The sequence below is a fragment of the Carcharhinus amblyrhynchos genome, chromosome 33 (genome assembly GCF_965287045.1).
Source record: "Carcharhinus amblyrhynchos chromosome 33, sCarAmb.v2.hapA, whole genome shotgun sequence".
NCBI lineage: Eukaryota > Metazoa > Chordata > Chondrichthyes > Carcharhiniformes > Carcharhinidae > Carcharhinus > Carcharhinus amblyrhynchos.
Window position 1 is genome coordinate 1,547,080 of NC_137356.1, and position 23,175 is coordinate 1,570,254.

The 23,175-nt window shown below is 46.6% G+C and overlaps 1 protein-coding gene and 1 long non-coding RNA gene across 2 annotated transcripts in view; one reads left to right on the forward strand and one right to left on the reverse strand.

The window, feature by feature from the left end:
- The window catches only part of LOC145361054 (interleukin-12 receptor subunit beta-2-like), a 53,855-nt gene extending 42,396 nt beyond the window's left edge, over nucleotides 1-11,459 (forward strand). Inside the window, exons 14-17 of the mRNA XM_080216614.1 lie at nucleotides 2,764-2,860; nucleotides 6,021-6,101; nucleotides 6,175-6,190; nucleotides 10,983-11,459. Of these exons, the coding sequence (XP_080072740.1) occupies nucleotides 2,764-2,860; nucleotides 6,021-6,101; nucleotides 6,175-6,190; nucleotides 10,983-11,456 (668 nt within the window). The 3' untranslated portion in view covers nucleotides 11,457-11,459. The remainder of the gene's footprint in view (nucleotides 1-2,763; nucleotides 2,861-6,020; nucleotides 6,102-6,174; nucleotides 6,191-10,982) is intronic.
- LOC145361055 (uncharacterized) lies at nucleotides 10,764-23,126 on the reverse strand. The gene is made up of 3 exons (XR_013889795.1): nucleotides 22,952-23,126; nucleotides 14,412-14,598; nucleotides 10,764-11,025 (listed from the first exon to the last, which is right to left on the reverse strand). It is a non-coding gene; the product is annotated as an uncharacterized LOC145361055 (long non-coding RNA).
- Nucleotides 23,127-23,175: the final 49 nt, after the last annotated feature.

A 23,175-nucleotide genomic window follows, 5' to 3' on the forward strand; every position in this document is an offset into this window, starting at 1 on the left:
TTTACTGTGCACAGCATGATCCCAATAAAACCCAGGAAAACTGACCCTTCCTTGTTCAGGATGAAAATTGGCCAAATCAATGACCCACCCACACTGCTACACTCCCCCAGTACTAATCCTCCCACAGTGCTGCACTCCCCTAGTACTGACGCTCCCACAGTGCTGCACTCACCTGGTACTGACCCACCCACAGTGCTGCACTCCCCTATACTGACCCACCCACAGTGCTGCACTCCCCTACTACTGACACACCCACAGTGCTACACTCCCCTAGTACTGACCCGCCCACAGTGCTGCACTCCCCTAGTACTGACCCACCCACAGTGCTGCACTCCCCTAGTACTGACCCACCCACAGTGCTGCACTCCCCTAGTACTGACCCTCTCACAGTGCTGCACTCCCCTAGTACTGATCCACCCACAGTGCTGCACTCCCCTAGTACTGACCCACCCACAGTGCTGCACTCCCCTCGTACTGACCTGTCCACAGTGCTGCGCTCCCCTAGTACTGACCCTCCCACAGTGCTGCGCTCCCCTAGTACTGACCCTCCCACAGTGCTGCGCTCCCCTAGTACTGACCCACCCACAGTGCTGCACTCCCCTAGTTACTGACCCTCCCACAGTGCTGCACTCCCCTAGTTACTGACCCTCCCACAGTGCTGCACTCCCCTAGTACTGACCCTCCCACAGTGCTGCACTCCCCTAGTTACTGATCCTCCCACAGTGCTGCACTCCCCTAGTATTGACCCTCCCACAGTGCTGCACTCCCCTCGTACTGACCTGTCCACAGTGCTGCGCTCCCCTAGTACTGACCCTCCCACAGTGCTGCGCTCCCCTAGTACTGACCCTCCCACAGTGCTGCGCTCCCCTAGTACTGACCCACCCACAGTGCTGCACTCCCCTAGTTACTGATCCTCCCACAGTGCTGCACTCCCCTAGTACTGACCCACCCACAGTGCTGCACTCCCCTAGTACTGACCCACGCACAGTGCTGCACTCCCCTAGTACTGACCCACCCACAGTGCTGCGCTCCCCTAGTACTGACCCTCCCACAGTGCTGCGCTCCCCTAGTACTGACCCACCCACAGTGCTGCACTCCACTAGTTACTGATCCTCCCACAGTGCTGCACTCCCCTAGTACTGACCCACCCACAGTGCTGCACTCCCCTAGTACTGACCCACCCACAGTGCTGCACTCCCCTAGTACTGACCCACGCACAGTGCTGCACTCCCCTAGTACTGACCCTCCCACAGTGCTGCACTCCCCTAGTTACTGATCCTCCCACAGTGCTGCACTCCCCTAGTACTGACCCGCCCACAGTGCTGCACTCCCCTAGTACTGACCCACGCACAGTGCTGCACTCCCCTAGTACTGACCCTCCCACAGTGCTGCACTCCCCTAGTACTGACCCTCCCACAGTGCTGCGCTCCCCTAGTACTGACCCTCCCACAGTGCTGCACTCCCCTAGTACTGACCCACCCACAGTGCTGCACTCCCCTAGTACTGACCCATCCACAGTGCTGCGCTCCCCTAGTACTGACCCACCCACACTGCTGCACTCCCGTCGTACTGACCCTCCCACAGTGCTGCACTCCCCTAGTTACTGATCCACCCACAGTGCTGCACTCCCCTAGTACTGACCCACCCACAGTGCTGCACTCCCCTAGTACTGACCCTCCCACAGTGCTGCACTCCCCTAGTTACTGATCCACCCACAGTGCTGCACTCCCCTAGTACTGACCCACCCACACTGCTGCACTCCCCTCGTACTGACCCTCCCACAGTGCTGCACTCCCCTAGTTACTGACCCTCCCACAGTGCTGCACTCCCCTAGTACTGTCCCACCCACAGTGCTGCACTCCCCTAGTACTGATCCCCCCACCGTGCTGCACTCCCCTAGTACTGATCCTCCCACAGTGCTGCACTCCCCTAGTACTGACCTACCCACAGTGCTGCACTCCCCTAGTACTGACCCTCCCACAGTGCTGCACTCACCTTGTACTGACCCACCCACAATGCTGCACTCCCCTAGTACTGACCCTCCCACAGTGCTGCACTCCCCTAGTACTGACCCACTCACAGTGTTACACTCCCTTAATACTAACCCTCTGACAGTGCTGCACTCCATCAGTACTCACCCTCTGAAGCTGCACCGCTCCTTCAGTACTGACCCCGTGACAGTGCGGCACTCCCTCAGCACTGACCCTCTGACAGTGCGGCACTCCCTCAGCACTGACCCTCTGACAATGCGGCACTTCCTCAGTACTGACCCGCTGACAGTGTGGTACTCCCTCAGTACTGACCCTCTGACATGCGGCACTCCCTCAGCAGTGACCCTCTGACAGTGCGGCACTCCCTCAGCACTGACCCTCTGACAGTGCGGCACTCCCTCAGTACTGACCCTCTGACAGTGCGGCACTCCCTCAGTACTGACTTTGTGTTTCCGCGGCACTCCCTCGGTACTGACTCTGTGATACTGCGGCACTCCCTCAGTACTGACCCTCTGATACTGCAGCGCTCCCTCAGTACTGACCCTCCGAGAGTTGGGTACTCGCTTTGTACCATCCTTGCAATGTCAAATGGATTCTAGGTCAAAGTAGTGCATTTGGAGATGAATGTGGGAGTGCTCAATTAGAAAGTTTAGCAAAAGCAGAAAGGTAGCTTATGTTGGGTTGTGTGTTATGCAGACCAGTCAGTAGGTGAGGTGGAGTGTCCAATCAGTGTTTATATTGTCATACTGATCCTGCTTTATGTGCTGTTCAGGTTCACAAATTGCCCTCTGGATGCTGGTGGTCATGCTGCTTGGTTCTGGGCTGGTCGGAATAATTACTGTCCTTTTCTGCAGACACTGTCAGCAAAGGTAAGTCAGTCTCTCCCATTTACTGCAGCTCACACATGCAGAAAATGACTGCAAGCTGCCCAGCCAGGTGTTTGTATTGCTGAATTTTTAAATATTCATTTATAGGCTGTGGCCATCGCTGGACAGTAAGAAGTCTTACAACACCAGGTTAAAGTCCAACAGGTTTATTTAGTAACAATCGCTGGACAGGCCAGCATTTATTGCCTTTGAGATGGTGAGCTGCCATTGTGAACTGCTGCAGTCCACGTGGTGTCAGTACACATACAATGCTGTTAGGAAGGGAGCTCCAGGATATTGATTCGTCCATCGTGAAGGAACGGTGATATATTTCCAAGTCAGGATGGTGTGTTGTCATGAGTCAGCCGGCCTCATCCTTCCAGCTGGTAGCAGACATGGGTTTGGAAGATGCTGCATGTTCACCTTGATGAGCTCCGGCAGTGCATCTTGTAAATGGTACACACGGCTAGCATTGTTCATCAGTTGTGGAGGAGTGAATGTTTGTGGACAGGGTGCCAATCAAGTGGGCTGCTTTGTCCTGGATGATGTCAAGGTCTTGTGTGGTGTTGGAGCTGCATTCATCCAGGCAAATGGAGTATTCCATCATACTCCTGACTCCTTACCTCTGACTTTCCCTAATAGCCACGATATTCCTATGGCTAGTCCAGTTCAGTTTCTAGATGTTAATAGTGGGGGTATGCACCAAAGATAATGACATTAAATGTCAAGGGATGATGGTCAGATCCTCTCCTGTTGGGGAAGATCATTGCCTGGCACTTCTGTGGCACAAATGTTACTTGCCCGTTGTCAGCCTGAGCCTTGATATCGCCCAATTGTTGCTGTTCTTTGATGTGGCCTGGTACTGAACATTATCATCAGCAATCCCAATTCTGACCTTACGATGAGAGAGAAGACATTGATGGAGCAGCTGAAGATGATGGGAAACTATCCTGCCCTGGAGCTGAGATGAATGACCTCCAGTGACCATCCTCCTTTGTGATATAGAGATGCCGGCGTTGGACTGGGGTAAACACAGTAAGAAGTCTCATAACACCAGGTTAGAGTCCAACCAGTTCATTTGATAGTAATCTCACAAGCATTCGGAAACAGTGTTACTTCATCAGGTGTGTGGAAGATTACTATCACATAAACTGGTTGGACTCTAAGCTGGTGTTGTGAAACTCCTGACTATCTTCCTTTGTGCCAAGTGTGATTCCAATCAGTGGAAAGTTTTCCCGATTTCCACTGACTTCAGTTTTATTACAGCTCTTGATGCCACACTCAGTCAAATGATGTCAAGGGCAGTCATGCTCACCTCTCTGTACACTTATGCTAGCAAATGAATGGACACCAGTGCTCGTGGGGAAACATGCATTGGTACGTGCCTGCATGTGTGAGTGTACTCCTAAACATGTGTGCCTTTGCTTTATCCTTTCTCATCTTTCCCCTGAGACTTGAGTGATATCTATACCAGGTGATGGAAAGGAAGCAGAGTGGGCTGCTCCTCCAGTTGAGACCAGCTGAGTAGCTTTGTGCTAATCTCCAGTGGTGAGGACCTGCCAACAGTCTCCACCTGTACCTTTATTTATAAAAGATACTGCACAGGTACTGCAATGAGTTTGCACCGTGCCTAATATTGAGAAGTTATAGAGAGGGCTTAGATTCATGAAGACAGCTCAGGAGTTTCTACACAAGGTGTATGTTAACAATCTCCAGTCCTGTCAGATGTGATTGCACCACATTAGAATAGGCATGTTACACAGGTCTTTGCAAATATGGCAGTCATTCTGCAGTTATCTGTGTCACTGACTGCCCAGCTATAGAAACTCAACAAATTGACCCCGACCATAATCCTCGCCCCTTCCACCCCACCCACCGTTTAGCACCTGTCAGCTACCCTCCTGGGTGATTTGATGCACTGAATGCTGGACACTGCCTTGTACTGGGATGGTGGCTATTGAGAAATTGGTTTACCCAGAGAGTGGTGAGAAAGTGGAACTTGCAGCAGTTGAGGTGAATAGATTCATTTAAATGGCAGTCAGACAGGGGAGGGACATGAGGGAGAATGGAGTAGGACTTTCTGGAAAGGTGAGGTGAATGAAGTAGGATGAGAGGAGGCTCAAGTGGAGCATTGACAAGTTGGCTGTTTCATGTACTACATCTTCCACGTAATCTTATTTCCACTGCTAAAGGTGTCCAGAGTGGCAAGGGGGGGTGGGTCCCTCTGCACAGCAGCATGCTGCAATTTTTTACTATTTAAATAATAGTCCAATTCTACCAAAATAGATGACCTCACATTTACCAACACCATAGTCCATCTGCCAGACCCTTGCCCACTCACTTAAACTATCTATACCCCTCTGCACACTTTGCTCTACCACTCATCTTAGTGTCATCTGCGAACTTTGACACTACACTAGGTCCCCAACTCCAAATCATTTATGTAAATCGTGAACAATTGTGGTCCCAACACTGATCCTTGAGGCACACCACTAGTCACTGATCACCAGCCAGAAAAACACCCGTTTACCCCATTCTGATAGTTAACCAATCCTCTATCCATGTTAATACATTACCCATAACGCCATGCACCTTTATCTTACACAGCAGCCTTCTGTGCAGCACCTTGTCGAATTCCTTCTGGAAATCAAGTAACACCATATCCACCAGTTCCCCATTGCCCACTAAGCTTGTAATCTCCTCAAAGAATTACACTAAATTAGTTAAACATGACCTGTCTTTCATGAACCCATGCTGCGTCTGCCCAATGGGACAATTCCTATCCAGATGTCTTGCTATTTGTTCCTTGATGATCGATTCAAGCATTTTTCCCACTACAGAAGTTAAGCTAACTGGCCTATAGTAACCCACCTTTCGTCTATCTCCTTTTTTAAACAGTGGCGTCACATTTGCTGTTTTCCAATCTACAGGAACCGCCCCAAACCTCAGTGAATCTTGCTAAATTACCACGAGTGCATTTGCCATTTTCTGCCGCCATCTCTTTTGGTACCCTGGGATGCATTCCATCAGGGCCAGGGGACTTGGCTACCTTTAGCTCCAGTAGTTTATGCAACACTGCTTCTTTCGTGATAATGATCGATTTTAAGTGAATGATGGAACAGTCCAAGAAGCTGAATATACATTCCTGCTTCATGTTTTTCAGGATACAGAGTTGCGGTTCCTTCTACTTGCCCCTGTGGTGCTTCCAGAGGATTCCAGATCCAAAAAACAGCAGAATTGGACAGCAACTGGTGAGGACTGTTGTGCTGAGGACATGCTTGTAATCAAGCCGCTACTGAATGTTCAGGGTCATTGAGTAGCCCAGAACTGAACATGACACATCAGGAGAACCTCCCCCGCCCCCCAACCCCAATGCACCACCATCCTTGATCTCTTCCATTTCAGTATTTTGAAGGTAGCAAATAGCTTTTCAAACTCTGACGTTTTTGTCACACTGTCCATTGTGACAATTGTTTTTAAAACTGACTTGGACACAACTTTCCTCTACGCTGCCTTGTCAGCCGCTGCCAAAGCAACCTCCATACTTTCACTACCTAGTCTAGACTATTACAAAGCATTCCTGGATAGCTTCCATCTTCCATAAACCTGTGCTAATCTAAATGTCCACTGTGTCTTAACTCTCACTGTTCCATTCAGAGGAACATTGTCACTGATCTGACAGATTTTGAGTCACACAAGGTCAAACGTGCAGAGTTTAGAAGGCGGGGGAGAGAGGGGGAGAGAGAGAGAGAGAGACCGGGGGTGGGTGGAAGAAATTTCAGAACTAAGACATGAAACATGGTCACCAATGGTGGAGCAATTCAAATCAGGGATCTGGAAAGTAACCCTACACTTACTGATCTGCACAGACAGCAGATTGATTATAAAGTTCTCTGGTGTTTAAATTTCTCCATGGCTCTTTTCAGAAGAACATAAGAAATAGGAGCAGGAGTAGGCCATCTAGCCCTTCGAGCCGGCCCCGCCATTCAATAAGATCATGGCTGATCTGAAGTGGATCAGTTCCACTTTCCCGCTTTCTCCCCATAACCCTTAATCCCCTTGCCTACCAAAAACCTATCCATCCGTGTCTTAAATATATTTAGCGAGGTAGCCTCTACCACATCAACGGGCAGAGAATTCCAGAGATTCACCACCCTTTGAGTGAAAAAGTTCCTCCTCAACTCCGTTTCCCTTCCTACGCCTCATTGCTCTCCAGGTATCTCTGCAGATCTTTGATTTTAATTGCTCCACCATTAGTGACCACACTTCATGTCTTAGCTCTGAAACTTCCTCCAACCTCACTCTCTCTCCCCTCCCATAAACTCTACATTGTTTGACCAAGTATTTGGTCAGGGAGCCTTGTGTGACTCACAATCTGTCAGATTCAGTGATAATGCTTCTGTGAAAAGCTTTGGGACATTTAAGATGCTCTTGAAATGCAAGTTGTAGATTTTGCAGTTGTAGAACGGCCCAGGTCTATAACTGGTGCTATGAGTGACTGAGCTTGGAGAATCGAGTGCTGTTAGCCATGTACAGGCTGGAAACCAAATACTTGTCTGATGATGGGTCCTATGTGAGAACTAACAAGGTAAATTGGGTGACTTGTGTCCTAAAATCTCTACCTGGAGAGAGTCTTCACTTCCAGGAATTAAGTGGGGGGGCAGTGTCAAATAAAAGTGAGCTTGATAACAGAGAAATACAAATCGGGAAAACTTGAACCATTGGTTGTGATATAACCTCCCTAGAACACCGAACTGCTTGTGACACATTAGGACTGATTCATAAAAGATTACAAAATCCCTTTGTGAGTCCCAGACACACTGGTGGCAAGCTAATCCAGGAGAACATCAAGGGGTTCTCACTCTCAAAGGTGTTCAGGAAGTGAGACAGACAGAACTGTCCCAAATCCAGAAAAGCATGAAAAATCTGCTCCAGCTGCAGTTGTAGGGTTGATGTCAGGGAGAATTTGAACTAGGTGAAGAGTCAGCAAGCCCCACTCTCTGCCTCAGAGGCACCTGAGATCATTTTCAGATCCAGCATTTGCTCCGTGAAACAGGATGAACATCAGAGGAATAGGCCATTTGGCCCTTCGAGCCTGCTCTGCCATTTATTAAGATCGTGATTGACCTAGTTGTGATCTCAACTCCATTTTGCTGTTTTCCCCCCTCATCCTGACACCCCTTGTCTTTCAAAATTCTGTCTAACTCAGCCTTGGATAAATTCAATGATACAGCCTCCACTGCTCTCCAGGGAAAAGAATTCCAGACTAACCAGCCATCCATGCGAGAGAGATTTCACATCTTCGTCTTAAATAGTAGACCACTTATTCTTAAACTGTGTTCTTTAGTTCTAGTCTCTGCCATAAGTAGAAACAACATTCCAATATCTACCCTGTCAAGCCCCTCGTGACCTTATATGTTTCATCATGTCACTCAACCCAGCAATGGGTAAAGATCCAATCTGTTCAATCTTTTATCCGTAAGATAAGCACCCGCCCCCCACCACGAGGAATGAGTCGAGTGAACCTTTTCTGAGCTGTTTCTAATATTATTATATCTTTTTAAAAATGAGATCGAACCATACACAAGACTCCAGATGTGGTCTCCCCAATGCAGCTACAGTAAAACTCCCCCGCTTTTAGATTCCATTTTCCTTACGGTAAACACCAACATTCCATTTCAACAAAGAACAAAAGAGCAATACGGGCCCTTTGGCCTCCAAGCCTGCACCGATCATAATGCCTGCCCAAACTAAAATCGTATACACTCTCGGATCCCATATTCTTTCATTCCCATCCTATTTATGTTTTCTCCAGTTGCCCCTTAAATGCTGCTATTGTACCTGCTTCCACCACTGCCCTGGGCAGCACATTCCAGACATTCACCACCTTCTGTGTAAAAAGACTTACCTCGCACATCTCCTCCAAACTTTTCCCCATGCACCTTAAACCTATGTTCCAAGTACTTGACTTTTCTACCCTAGGAAAGAGCATCTGACTATCCACTTTGCCCATGTCACTCAGGATCTTGTAAACTAAAATTTCTCTTTCTAATCACTCACTGTATCTGCAAACTAACTTTTCCTGACTCATGTACCAGGTTACCCAGATCCCTCTGTACCACCAAGTTCTGTAATCTCTCTCCATTTAAATAATTTGCTGATTTTCTATTTCACCTGCCAAAGTGGACAAGTTCACATTTTCTCATGTTACACTCCATCTACTAATTTGTTGCCCATTCACTTAACCTGTCTAAATCCACTTGCAGGCTCTCTACTTCCGCTTTTCAACTTCTCTCCTACCTGTCTTGGTGTCATTGACAAATTTAGCTCCCTACATCCAATATTGATGTAGATTGAAAATAGTTGAGGTCCCAGCACTGATCCCTGTGGCACTCCACTTGTTACAGCTTGCCAATGCCAAAAAGACCCATTTATACCTATCCTTTGCTTCCTGTTAACTAACCAATGCTTTGAGACGTGCTCACATTTTTCCCCTGAAGGGTACACAAAGAGAGCTTTGTGATAGGCAGCCTGAAGCAACAGGACAGCTCAGTAATAGCAGCCTGATAACCCAAGGACCAACAAATCCTTTTATGCCGGGGTGAATGACATAACACCCACATATAGCATGTCTTCTCATTTCTTTCTGTCCTCTGTCACAAAGGTCTTAGATGATAGCACACAGGAGAATCTGGACAAACCTCCAACTCTGGCCAAGCTGACAAAGGCTGTCGAGTCTTTTGAGATGAGTAAACCTCCTGAAGCGATGGCTTACCAGCTAAGTTGTATTCAGCTCTGTGGAACTGAATCAGCCCAGGTCTGCTGGATGTAGTCTAGACAAGTTGAGTGACTGAGCAAATACAAGACAAATAGATGCAGTATAATATGGATAAGTGCAAAGTTATCCAATTCGGACACAAAAACAGAATGATAGAGTATTGTTTAAATGGTGATACATTGGGAAATGTTGATGTATAAAGGGACGTGGTGTTTTAGTACATCAGTCACTGAAAGCACACATGCAGGTACAGCAAATGGTTAGGAAGGCTTTTGGCTTGTTGGCCTTCATTGCAAGAGAACTTAAGTACACAATGTCTTACTCTATAAGGCCTTGGTGAGACCACAGCTGGAGTGTTTTGTGCAGTTTAGATATTACCTAAGAAAGGATATATTTGACATGGAGTGCAGCAAAGATTCACCAGGCTGATTCCTGGGTTGCCAGGATTGTCGTATCAGGCAGTTTGCTGTCTGTTGGCTGATGATTATCTGCTATCAGTTTGATTTGGCCCAAGACATAGCTTTTCTGGTGATGGAAAGGGGACATCCCCATCAGACACTTCCTGCACCCTCCACCTCACATTGCCCACAAGGTGGCTGTGATAGAAAAGAGACCATTATCCATCTCCTTCTAGAACGTGCCTTTGCAAAGAAGGTCTGGAGACAGACGCAGCGGGTATTTATCGAAGGCCATCCCAAGTACTCCATGATACAACTCTGTGCTCAACGGGCTGTTCCCAGGGATGCATTCCAACATAAACATCAGCTGCTGCTGTAAGATCACCAACTCAGTGAAAGACGCTCTTTGGTCTGCCCGAAACTTGTAATCTTCCAGTGCAATAAGCTGTCAACGACCAAGTGTTCTAAACAGGCACATTCCATGGTCTAGGACTTGGTGATGAGGGACACACTACAGGTTGAGGCAATTGGAAAAGGCCACTGTTTCATGCTCTCCAACCATTCTACACCAAGGAGCTGGAACTTGTCAGTACTCCTCTGTCTGTACACACAAGTATAGCCCAGCGAGCCACTCAGTTCAAGGGCAACTAGTGATGGACAATAAATGCTGATCAGCCATGAGACTCCCATGTCCCATAGTGAATCAGTGAATGAATCACACCAGAGAATGTTGTGATGAAATGTAAATTGTAAATTTAATTCATAATTTTAAGGGTAGTGAGGCACCATAAAGAGCCCCATTGAAAGAAACTGAGCTATATCGCACTTCGCATAATGGCAAACTTGAATTGTCATGAATGCACTTGTGCAAAATTTTATGACAAAATCATGAGAAACTGCTGTTGACTATGAGTTCTGATCTTGTTTCTCTTTTCATTTTCAGCACCACTACGATCCAAACTATCAAAGCATGATAGAGGAACCAGATGCTCCTAAAGTGGAAGAGATTGAAAATGAAGATAAAGTGCAGGTTCCAGTAACGAACAGCGACAACGTGAAGGTTCCAGTAACAAACAGCGACAACATGCAGGTTCCATTATCACACAGTGACTACTCCACTCTGACAAGTGACACAGGACCTAGCACGGAAGACCAGTATTGGACAAAACAACCACCTCCAGGTGTGGACAATCCTGAAGAGGTCTCCAACAGTGTGGATGAGAAGCCTGAGGATCAGGCATCTAGCAGCACACGACTAATTACCTCTGGTTATGAGAAACACTTCATGCCATCACAGGAAGTACTGCTCAATGATGAGTGGCAGTTAGAAAACCGGGACGACTGGCTAGGAAAGGGGGATATTACTGATGATGTTTCAACTTTGGGAGAGTGTGATATCAGAGAATCTCAATACACGACATAGAGCGGCCTGTGCTGCTGCCAACCTCAGCCCCCTGAAAGTACAAGTCTGGCAAATCTAACCATAGAAGATGAGCAGGAAGAATAAGGGAAACCATTGGGCTTGTTAACCTTGGTGTTCCAAGGAAATGTATGTTCTCCAAAGTTTCCTTCTGTAATTCCAGGACTTGTACCTCACTCTTTGACTGTGACTTTGTTTTTTTACTGTGATACAGAACTTCCTGATGCTGCCACCAACTCCTTGTTTTACTCATCTATTACATTCAAGGACATGTTTTAATGTTGTTCCATACCACACATCTTGCATATCTTTGAGAAGCAAGGTATCAACAAACTACCTCCTCTCAGGACTGAGAGCCCGTCGTCCTCCAACATTCCTGACACCGTCTCACTGCCATTTTCCCATGACAGGTAGCTTTACAGTACCTCTATGCATCTGATTATCTGAAGATCACCATTTCTGTCTCCAAATATAAACTCTTTGGTATTGAATATTATGAAGTCAAATTAGAAAATGGTAAAGTCGTCATTTTTTTAAATGGGTATTCTGACAATAAAATGTTAATGTGGAATCTGAAACATCTATCATCAGCTCAGTATTGATTTCCAAAAGCTGTTGAAAATGCTTCATTGGAGTCAAATCCCATAGCAGAAAGGAAGGTTTTCCAGAGGCAGTTCTTCCCCACCAGGATCTGTATGGATTAGCTGCACAGCTACATGCTCACTCGCATGGTTCACACACGGGCTGCCTGCATGCACACACAGTCCAAATAAAGATTGTCAGCGCGCACAAAAGCATCTGTACAAAGGGTACAGTGCTGTTCCCACAACCCAAAACACAAATAGTGCTGTCCACATGCAGGTACAAACACACAGCAGAAAATTCCAGACTGACATTCCAGTGCATTACTGAGGGAGGGCTCCACTGTCAGACACTCCAATGCAGTACTGAGGGGCAGCTCCACTGTCAGACACTCCAGTGCAGTATTGAGGGAGAGCGTCACTGTCAGACACTCCAGTGCATTACTCAGGGAGAGCGTCACTGTCAGACACTCCAGTGCATTACTCAGGGAGAGCGTCACTGTCAGACACTCCAGTGCAGTACTGAGGGAGCGCTCCACTGTCAGACACTCCAGTGCAGTACTGAGGGAGCGCTCCACTGTCAGACACTCCAGTGCAGTACTCAGGGAGAGCGTCACTGTCAGACACTCCAGTGCATTACTCAGGGAGAGCGTCACTGTCAGACACTCCAGTGCAGTACTGAGGGAGCGCTCCACTGTCAGACACTCCAGTGCAGTACTGAGGGAGCGCTCCACTGTCAGACACTCCAGTGCAGTACTGAGGGAGCGCTCCACTGTCAGACACTCCAGTGCAGTACTCAGGGAGAGCGTCACTGTCAGACACTCCAGTGCAGTACTCAGGGAGAGCGTCACTGTCAGACACTCCAGTGCATTACTCAGGGAGAGCGTCACTGTCAGACACTCCAGTGCAGTACTGAGGGAGCGCTCCACTGTCAGACACTCCAGTGCAGTACTGAGGGAGCGCTCCACTGTCAGACACTCCAGTGCAGTACTCAGGGAGAGCGTCACTGTCAGACACTCCAGTGCATTACTCAGGGAGAGCGTCACTGTCAGACACTCCAGTGCATTACTCAGGGAGAGCGTCACCGTCAGACACTCCAGTGCAGTACTGAGGGAGAGCTCCACTGTCAGACACTCCAGTGCATTACTCAGGGAGAGCGTCACTGTCAGACACTCCAGTGCAGTACTGAGGGACAGCGTCACTGTCAGACACTCCAGTGCAACACTGAGGGACAGTGTCACTGTCAGACACTCCAGTGCAGCACTGAAGGAGAGTATCACCGTCAGAGGTACCATCTTTCAGAACAGAAGTAAACTGAGATACTGTCTGCCTTTTCAGATGGACATAGAAGATCTTGTGGTGATATTTTGAAGACGACAGGAGTGTTCACTCTAGTGTCCTGTTCGATATTAATTCCTCAACCAACATAAAGTCAGCATGCTTGGCTGTGATCACATTGTTGTTTGTAGGAGTTTACTGCTTACAATTTACAATTTACAAATTAACTGCCATGTTTCCTACTTTACAATGCTGATTACACTGCAGAAGTACCTCAGTGAGTGTAAAACAGATTTTGAATCTCCTATGCTTGTAACAGATGCTTTAGAAATACAAGTTTTTTGATACTAACTCTAATTGCTCTGTTTCGTTTGTTCATTGGTGTGACTGGTCAGTGGGAATCATCCATAACAATCTTCAGCAGCCAGCTGAAATGAAGCTCTTCTCCTTGTGTTTCCAGACACTTGTTGTTGCTTGTTCCCTGGTGGCCCTGACGCCTTGGGTCATTCATTTTTCTCTGAATATTATGATAACTTAATGCACTTTTACTTATCTAGATATTAAATGACTAGAGACTGTACTTCATTCCTGATCAATATCAGTCATTGTAAGATATCTCCATGAGACAGAGTGACAGAGTTACCACATCTAAGCTGATAACCAGTTCTACCTCACTCCCAACTTTCTGCCTCCTCCTGTGCCTCTGACTGTGGATCTGATATCCAATATCAGATGAGCAGAAATCCTCCAACTACATATGGGGAAAACAGAAATTATCTTTGGTTTCTGTCACAAATACCATTCCCTTGTCACCAACTCCATCCCTCTTCATGACATCTGATTGAGGCTGGACTAGGTTGTTCACAACCATGGTGTTAAAATTGACCACATTCCTGCACTGTCATGGAGAATGCCTATTTCTACCTACATAACACCTTCCTGCATATTCCGCATTATGCAAACATTTGCTGTATTGGTTCCATTGGGAATGATAATTGGAACTGGACTGCAGCAAGGCAATAGAATCATTGAATGATTACAGCACAGGAAGCTATTCAGTCCCTCATTTTCATGCTGGCTCTCTACAAGGGCAACTCACCTGGCCCGCTCCCCTGCAAATTGTTTTCTCTGCAGGAAACTATCCAAATCGATTGACTTTGCTTCCACCAAGCTCTCAGGCAGCACATTCCAAACCAGTTACGGCATAAAACATATTTCCTCATGTTGCTATTCACCGCCAAAGAGGATGGCTCAGATGATCAAGAAGACAATTTAATTGGCTAGAGCTAAGGAACAAAAAAAAAGGTGCAGTTGCATTGCTGGGTGCAGTCCACAGGCCACCAATCACTGGCAAGGATGTAGAGGGACAAATCTGCAAGCAAATTACAAAGAGGTGCAAAATTCACAATGTAATTATAATGGAGGGCACTTTAATTACCCAAATATAGACTCTGATAATATTAGTGTAAGGGACAAGAGGTGCTACATTGTGTTCAGGAAAAGTTTCTACAGCTGTATGTTTCCAGCCCCTGGCCCTGGCTCTTGGGAATGAGGTGAGCCAAGTAGGTCAAGCGTTGGTAGAATATTTTGGAGATCATTGTAGTTTTAGGCAGACAATGGAGAGGACAGGGAACGATCCAGAGTAAGAATAATGAACTGGGAAAAGCCAACTTCAACAGGGCAGGAACAGATCTGGGCCAAATAAAATTAGCTGAGAAACCAGCGGCTAAACAATGGGCCATCTTCAAAAAAGATAGTTTGGGGCAGTCAAGGTGTGTTCCCTCAGATGAGAAAAGTAGGACAAACCAATCCAGAGCTCTCTGGATGACAAGAGATAAAGAAAAAGAAAAAGTGCGCTTGTGACAGGATACAGGTGGAAAATACAATTGAGAACTAGGCTGAATATAGATGTTCAGGGCGGAGGTGAAAAAAGCAAATAAGAAAAGCAAAGAGAGAGTATGAAAAGAATCTGACAGCTGACATAAAAGCGAATGCCAAAGTCTTCTGTAGGCAAATAAATAGTAAAAGGTGTAAAAGGAGGATTAAGGCTGATTAGGGACCAAAAAAGGGATTTACAGGTGAAGACAGAGGGAATAGCTGAGGTATTAAATTAATTCTTTGAGTGTCTTTATCAAGGAAGAAGCTATCCCCCAGGCCACGATGAGGGAGGAGGTAGTTAATATCCCAGAAAGATTTAAGAAATGATTGATAAGGAGGTGATATCAAAGAACTGAGGAGTTGATAAGCCATCAGGATCAGATGGGATGCATCCAAGAATACTGAGGGAAATGAGAGGATGAATGCAGTGGCCAGAACTTTCCAGTCTTTCCATGGACTCGGGTGGTACCAGAGGATTGAAGAATTTCAAATGTCACAGCCTTGTTCAAAGAAAGGGGGTAAAAGCAAACCCAGTAATTTCAAACCAGTAGCTTAACTTCAGTGGTCAGGAAATTTCTAGAAACAATCATTTGGGACAATATGGAATAAACACAGATGAATTACGGAGAGCCAGCAAGGATTTCTTAAGGGAAAATCATGCTTACCTAAGTTGCTAGAGTTTTTTGAGGGTTAACAGAGAGGGTTGATGAGGGCAATGCTGTTGATGTGGTGTACATAGATTTCCAAAAACATCTGATGCAGTGCCACACAACAGACCTATGAGGAAAATTATAGCTCATGGAATAAAAGAGACAGTAGCAACTTGGATACAGAATTGGCTGAGTGACAGGAAACAGAAAGAAGTGGTTAATGAATAATATTCAGCCTGGAGAAAGATTTGTGGTGAAGTTTCCCAGGGTCAATGTTGGGATCCTCGGTCTTCCTGGTGTATAACATCAGAATGAGGAGGTACTTATGGAACTCGGAGAGAGAGACTGCGAGGGAAAATTCTCAAAGCAAGTGACAAAGTATTGGAGATATTGGTGGGTTTAAAGTGAACAAATTTCCAGCTCCAGGTGAATTGTGTCCCAGGTTGTTGTGGGATGCAAGGAAGAAAATTGCAGGGACTCTGACCCAAATTTTTAATTCCTCCCTGGCCACCAGGGAGGTCACCACAGTAAAAAGTCTGACAACACCAGGTTTCAGTCCAACCAATTTATTTGATAGTAAACTCACTAGCTTTCGGGTTAGCCCCTTTGTCAGGTGAATGGAGAGTTCTGGCCTCAGACAGAGCATATAAAGCACAGATTAGAATGCGAATCTTTACACCTAACCTGCTGTTCAAGTCTTAAAGTGGCTAACAATGTGAGTGGAAGGAGCACTGATCACAGGTTAAGGAGATGTGTATTGTCTCCAGACAGTACAGTAAGTGAGGTTTTGCAAACCCAGGCAAGTCACGGGGGTTACAGATAGTGCGACATGAACCCAAGATCCCTGTTGAGACCATCCTCATGTGTGCGGAACTGGTCAGCAACTCTGCGCTGTCGTGTGTCGTGAAGGCCGCCTTGGAGAATGCTTACCCGAAGGTCAGAGGCTGAATGCCCATGACCACTGAAGTGTTCATGGGAGTGTTCCAGGGAGGTGCCAGAGGTTTGGAGAACAGCTAATGTGGTCCCACTATTCAAGAAAGGTTGTAAAGACAAGCCAGGGAACTACAGACCAGTGAGTCTCACGTCAGTGGTTGGGAAACTACTGGAGAAGGTTCTGAAGGATAGAATCTCCATTTGGAGCAGCAAGGTTTGATCAGTGATAGTCAGCACAGTTTTGTTAGAGGGAAGTCATGCCTAACAATTTTTTTGAGCTCATGATGAAGTGTGTGGATGAGGGTAGTGAGGTTGATGGAGCTTCCATGGATTTCAGCAAAGCCTTCGACAAAGTTCCACACAGAAGACTTATTCAGAAGGCTAGTGCACATGGGATACAGGGTGATCTGGTAAGGTGGATACGTAATTGACTCAGTGGTAGGAACCAGAGGGTGGTGACAGACAGCTGCTTTAATGACCGGAGGCCAGTGACCAGCGGCATACCACAGGGATCCATGCTGAGCCCCCTAATGTTTGTCATTTATATAAATGACGTAGATGACTATTGGGGGGCGGGGGGGCAGATAGGATCAGTAAGTTTGCTGATGACACAAAGATTAGCTGGGTGGTTAACAGTGAGGTTGAGCATCTGGAGTTATAGGGAGATATGGATGAAATGTCAATGGGTAGATGAGTGGCAGATGGAATTTAATCCTGTAAAGTATGAGGTGATGCACTTTGGAAGGAGTAACTTGACAAGGAAGTATACAATGAAAGGTCTGACACTGGGAGGTTCTGTGGAACAGAGACACCTTGGTGAGTTTGTCCACAGATTGCTAAAGGCGGAAAGGCAGGTTAATAGCGTGGTGAAAAAGACATATGGCACACTTGCCTTTATCAATCAGAGTATAGATTACAAAAGCAGAGGTGGTAAGATGGAGTTGTATAGAACTTTGGTGAGGCTACAGCTGGAGTACTGTGTGCAGTTCTGGTCACCACACTATAGGAAGGACGTGAACACACTGGAGGAGGTGCAGAGGAGATTCACTGGGATGCTGCCTGGGATGGCGCATTTAAGTTATAAAGAGATAGGCTTGGGTAGTTTTCTCTAGAGCAGAGAAGACTGAGGGGCGACCTGATTGAGGTGTTGAAGATTATTAGGGGCATGGACAGAGTGGCCAAGGAGCAGTTAATCCACTAAGTTGAAGGGTCAGTTACGAGGGGACACAAGTTAAAAGTGAGGGATGGGAGATTTTGGGGGGATTTGAGGAAAAACTCAGAGGGTGGTGATGGTTTGGAATGCACTGCCTGGGAGGGTGGTGGAGATGGGATAACTCACACCCTTTAAATGTACCTGGATGAGTACTTGGCACACCATAACAGTCAAGGCTATGGGCCGAGTGCAAGTGGGATTAGGTAGGCAGGCCAGGTCCTTTCATGCGTCGGTGCAGACTTGATAGGCCGAAGGGCCTCTTCTGCATGTAGTATTCTGTGATATTAATGACCTAATATGGTACAATTTCAATGTTTACCAATGATAAGAAACTTGGAAACACAATGAACTGTGAGGACAGTACTGAATTTCAAAAGGAAAAATTAGTGGAATGGGCAGACAGGTAGCAGGTGAAGTTCAATGTGGAGAAACATAAAATGATTCACTTTGGTAGGAAAAACATGGAGAGGCAATATAATGTGTACAATTGTAAAGAAAGTGGAGGAGCAGAGGGACCTGGGTGTATATCAGCACAAGTCATTGAAGTGGCAGGACAGATAGGGGCACAGTTAATAAAGCAAACCGTATCCTAGACTTTATTAGTAGAGTCAAATAGAATACAAGAGAAAAGAAGTCATATTGAACTAATCAAGTCACGAGTTCAGCCTCAGCTGGAGTACTGCATCTAGTCCTGAGCCCTGCACTTTAGGAAGAATGTGAAGACATTGGAGACAGTACAGCAAAGACTCACAAGAATGGTTCCTGGGATAAGAAACTTCAAGGATGCTATGCTAGAATTATATAAAACATTGCTTAAGCTATAGATAGAATATTGTGCATTTCTGGAATGCACATTATAGGTGGGTCGTGACGGCACTGGAAAGGATGCAGGGGAGAATTACCAGGATATTGCTAGAGGGTTTAGTTATGAAGAGATATTGGATAGACTGGGTTTCTTTTCCTTGGAGCAGAAAAGACTTGCGAGTGGACATAATTAGGATGTATAAAATTATGAGGGACATAGAAAAGACAGGAAGGAACTTTTCCTCTTGGTGGAGGGATCAATGACTCAGGGGCACAGATTTAAGGTAAGGGACAGGAGGTTTAGAGAGGATATGAAGAAAAACATCTCCCACAGAATGGAGGAAATCTGGAACTCACTGCCTGAAATGGTGGGGGAGGTAGAGACTCTCATAACATTTAAGAAATATAATTGCTACAGATTGGAGGGGAGCTAATGTAAGCCTACTATTCATAAAAGGAGGTAGAGAGAAAACAGGGAACTATAGGCCAGTGAGGCTAAAATCAGTAGTGGGGAAGTTGCTCCATTATCAAGGATTTTATAACTCAGAACTTGGAAGGCAGTGGTATAATCAGACAAAGTCAGCATGGATTTACAAAAGGGAAATCATGCTCGACAGATCTATTGGAATTCTTTGAGGATGTACTAGTAGAATTCAGAGGTGAACCAGTGGATGTGGTATATTTAGACTTTCAGAACGCTTTTGACAAGATCTTACATAACAGACACATGGGATTACAGATAATGTCTCAAGATGGATAGAAAGCAGTTAGCAGATAGGAAGCAGAGTTGACATAAATGGGTCTTTTTCTGATTGGCAGTCAGTGACTAGAGGGGTTTCGCAGGAATCTGTGCTCAGGCCCCAACTGTTCATATTATATATTAATGATTTGGAAGAGGCAACTTAATGTATTATCTCCAAATTTGCAGATGATAAAAGTTGGGTGGGAGGGTGAGCTGTGAGGAGGGTGCAGAGATGCTTCAATGCTACTTGGACAGGCTGAGTGTGTGGGCATCTGTATGGCTGATACAGTATAATGTGGATAAATGTGAGGTTATCCAGTTTGATGGCAATATTACAAAGACAGATTATTTCTTGAATGGGTGTAAATTGAGAGAGGTAGATGCTCAACAAGACCCGGATGTCCTCGTGCATCAGTTGCTGGAAGTAAGTGCACAGGTACAGCAGGCAGTAAAGAAGGCAGTTGGTATGTTGGCCTTCTTAACGAGAGGATTTGAGTATAGGAATAGGGATGTTTTGTTGCAATTGTACAGGGCATTAGTGAGACCACACCTGGAGTATTGTGTGCAGTTTTGCTGTCCTTATCTGAGGAAGGATGTCCTTGCTATAGAGGGAGTACAGCAAAAGTTTACCAGGCTGATTCCTGGGATGGCAGATCTGTTATTTGAGGAAAGACTAAATCCGTTAAGATTCTATTCACTAGAGTTTAGAAAAGTGAGAGGGGATCTCACAGAAACTTATAAAATTCTAACAGGTGGGGTAGTCCAGAACTAGAGGTCACAGTTTAAGGATAAGGGGTAAACCTTTTAGAACTGAGGTGAGGAGAAATTTCTTCACCCGGGGGTGATGTTTGAATGGAATTCACTACCACAGAAAGTAGTTGAGGCCAAAACATTGTCTGATTTCAAGAAGAAATTAGATATAGCTCTTGGGGATGGCAGGGGGAATCAGGATATTGAATCTGATGATCAGCCATAATCAAAATGAATGGTAGAGCAGGCTCAAAGGGCCAAATGGCCAACTCCTACTAGTTTCTGTGTTTCTAATTAGATGTATGCCGTGGCATTATTGCAAGTGCAGAAGGCTAAGTGCCAGGAAATGGGATTAGAATAGTTGTGTGATTTGTCTTTGGCCAGCACAGATATCTCTATGGCTATGAGTTACTGAATATGAGTTACTGAGGCAGACAGTGGGGGTCAATGGGTGCTATTCGGATTGGCGGTTGGTGACTAGTGGAGTGCCTCAGGGATCGGTGCTGGGGCCTCAGCTATTTACCATTTACATAGTTGATCTGGAGGAGGGAACCGAGTGTATGGTGTCGAAATTTGCTGATGACACCAAGATTGGTGGAAAGGCAAATTGTGCAGAGGGTGTGGAGAATCTGCAGAAGGATCTAGATAGGCTGGGCAAATGGGCCAGGAACTGGCAAATGGAATTTAATGTTGGCAAGTGCGAGGTGATCCACTTTGGTAGGAATAATGGTAGGAAGGATTATTACTTACGTGGAGAAAAACTGCAGCAGGTGACGGTGCAGAGGGACCTCGGGGTCCTTGTGCATGAGTCGCAAAAACCCAGCTTGCAGGTGCAGCAGGTGGTCAGGAAGGCGAATGGGATGCTGGCCTTCATAGCGAGGGGGATTGAATATAAAAGTAGGGAGGTCTTGCTGCGGCTATATAGGGCATTGGTGAGGCCGCAGCTGGAGTAGTGTGTGCAGTTTTGGGCGCCGTACTTACGCAAGGATCTTTTGGCCTTGGAGGGAGTGCAGAGGAGGTTTACTAGGCTGATGCCAGAGTTGAGGGGGTTGAGCTATGAGGAGAGGCTGAATAAATTAGGCTTGTACTCGTTAGAGTTTAGAAGAATGAGGGGAGATCTCATTGAGACATATAAGATGATGAATGGGATGGATAGGATAGAGATGGAGAGACTCTTCCCGCTCAGAAAGGACAGTAGGACTAGGGGGCACAGCCTCAAGATAAAGGGGGGGCGGTTTAGAACGGAGTTGAGGAAGAACTTCTTCACTCAAAGGGTGGTGAATCTCTGGAATTCTCTGCCTGTTGAAGTGGTGGAGGCTACCTCGCAAAATATTTTTAAGAAGCGGGTTGATGGGTTTTTGATAAGAGAGGGGATTAAGGGTTATGGGGAGAGGGCGGGAATGTGGAACTGAGCCACGACAGATCAGCCATGATCTTATTGAATGGCGGGGCCGGCTCGAAGGGCCAGATGGCCTACTCCTGCTCCTATTTCTTATGTTCTTATAAATTGAAGATGTGACTGTTTCCTTAGTGAAGAGAAGCTGAGAGGATTTTTGATCGAGGTGTTCAAAATCATGAGACTGGAGTGTGGATAGGAAGAAACTGTCCTCACTTATAAAAGAATTGAGACAGCACAGATTTAAAGTAAAAACAAAGACAACGTGAAGAAAATCCTTTTTTGCACAGCAAGTGGTTAGAATCTGGAACACACTTCCCAAGTACGTGGTGGAGGCACGTTCAATCGAGGCAGTCAAAAGGAAATTAGACTGCTGTCTGGAAAGACTGAACGTGCAAGGTCAGCGGAGAAGCTGGGAGAACGGCACTAAGGTTTAGGCTTAAACCCATTCGGAGAGATGGTGCAGATTCGACGATCCAATGTCCTCCTTCTGTGCTGCAACAACTTTGTGGTTTAGTTTATTTTGTCATTGATTCTTAAATCAGTGCTGAGTGATTTCACTAATGGGTATCAGTTCAATTCTGGCTCCCAGGAAGTACCATCTCAGCTTTTTTGCTGGCTGGTCTACAACATCCAGTCCCATGACTTACATGACAGTGGCATGGTGATTAGCATCCCTACCTCACAGGGCCAGGGACCCAGGTTCAATTCTGGCCTGGGTCACTCTCTGCATTGAGGTTGCACATTTTCAAAGGCCTGTTCCTGAGCTGTAATTTTCTTTGTTCCCCATGTGGGTTTCCTCCAGGTGCTCGGGCTTCCTCCCACAGTCCAAAGATATGCAGGTCAGGTGGATTGACCAGGTTAAAATGCCCCTTAGTATCAGGGGAACGAGCTAAGGTAAATACATGGGGTTAGGACATGGGTCATCAGTGCAGACACGATGGGCTGAATGGCCTGTAGGGATTGTACGACAGGGCGGAAGGTTGGTGGTGGGCAGAATGTGTTGATAGCTGGTGGTAAGAAGTACATAGTATAAGATATACGAGGATTAGACTCTCTAGAGAAGTGGTACAGGCTGGAAATGTCGATCTCCACACATGTTGAGGTTATCCAGCAGTCTGTGTTATTGTCTGGGGTTTCCAGCAGCCACACTGCTTTGCTCTGAGGTTATTTGAAGCCTCCTTTGCTGGGGTGGGGAGGCTCACCCTGGCTGTTGTGCTTACAGACACTCTCCCCCCGCCACTGGGCCCTCACTCTGCCTCTCTGCTCCTACCTGCCGCCTCTGCTCCTCCTGCTGCTGCTGCTGCCGCCGCTTCACTCACTCACTCACTCTCTCCCTAACTCAGGCCCAGGCTGCACACCGGCCAGCAGGCCCCATCTCCATGGTGACGGCGGGCAAGGGCCGGCCCGGGAAACCCCGCGCCTGCCGCAGAGCACGCCGGTCCGGTGCGCGGAGGCTGCCGGGATAGCGCTGCTTCCGGTCACGTGGGGGCAAGC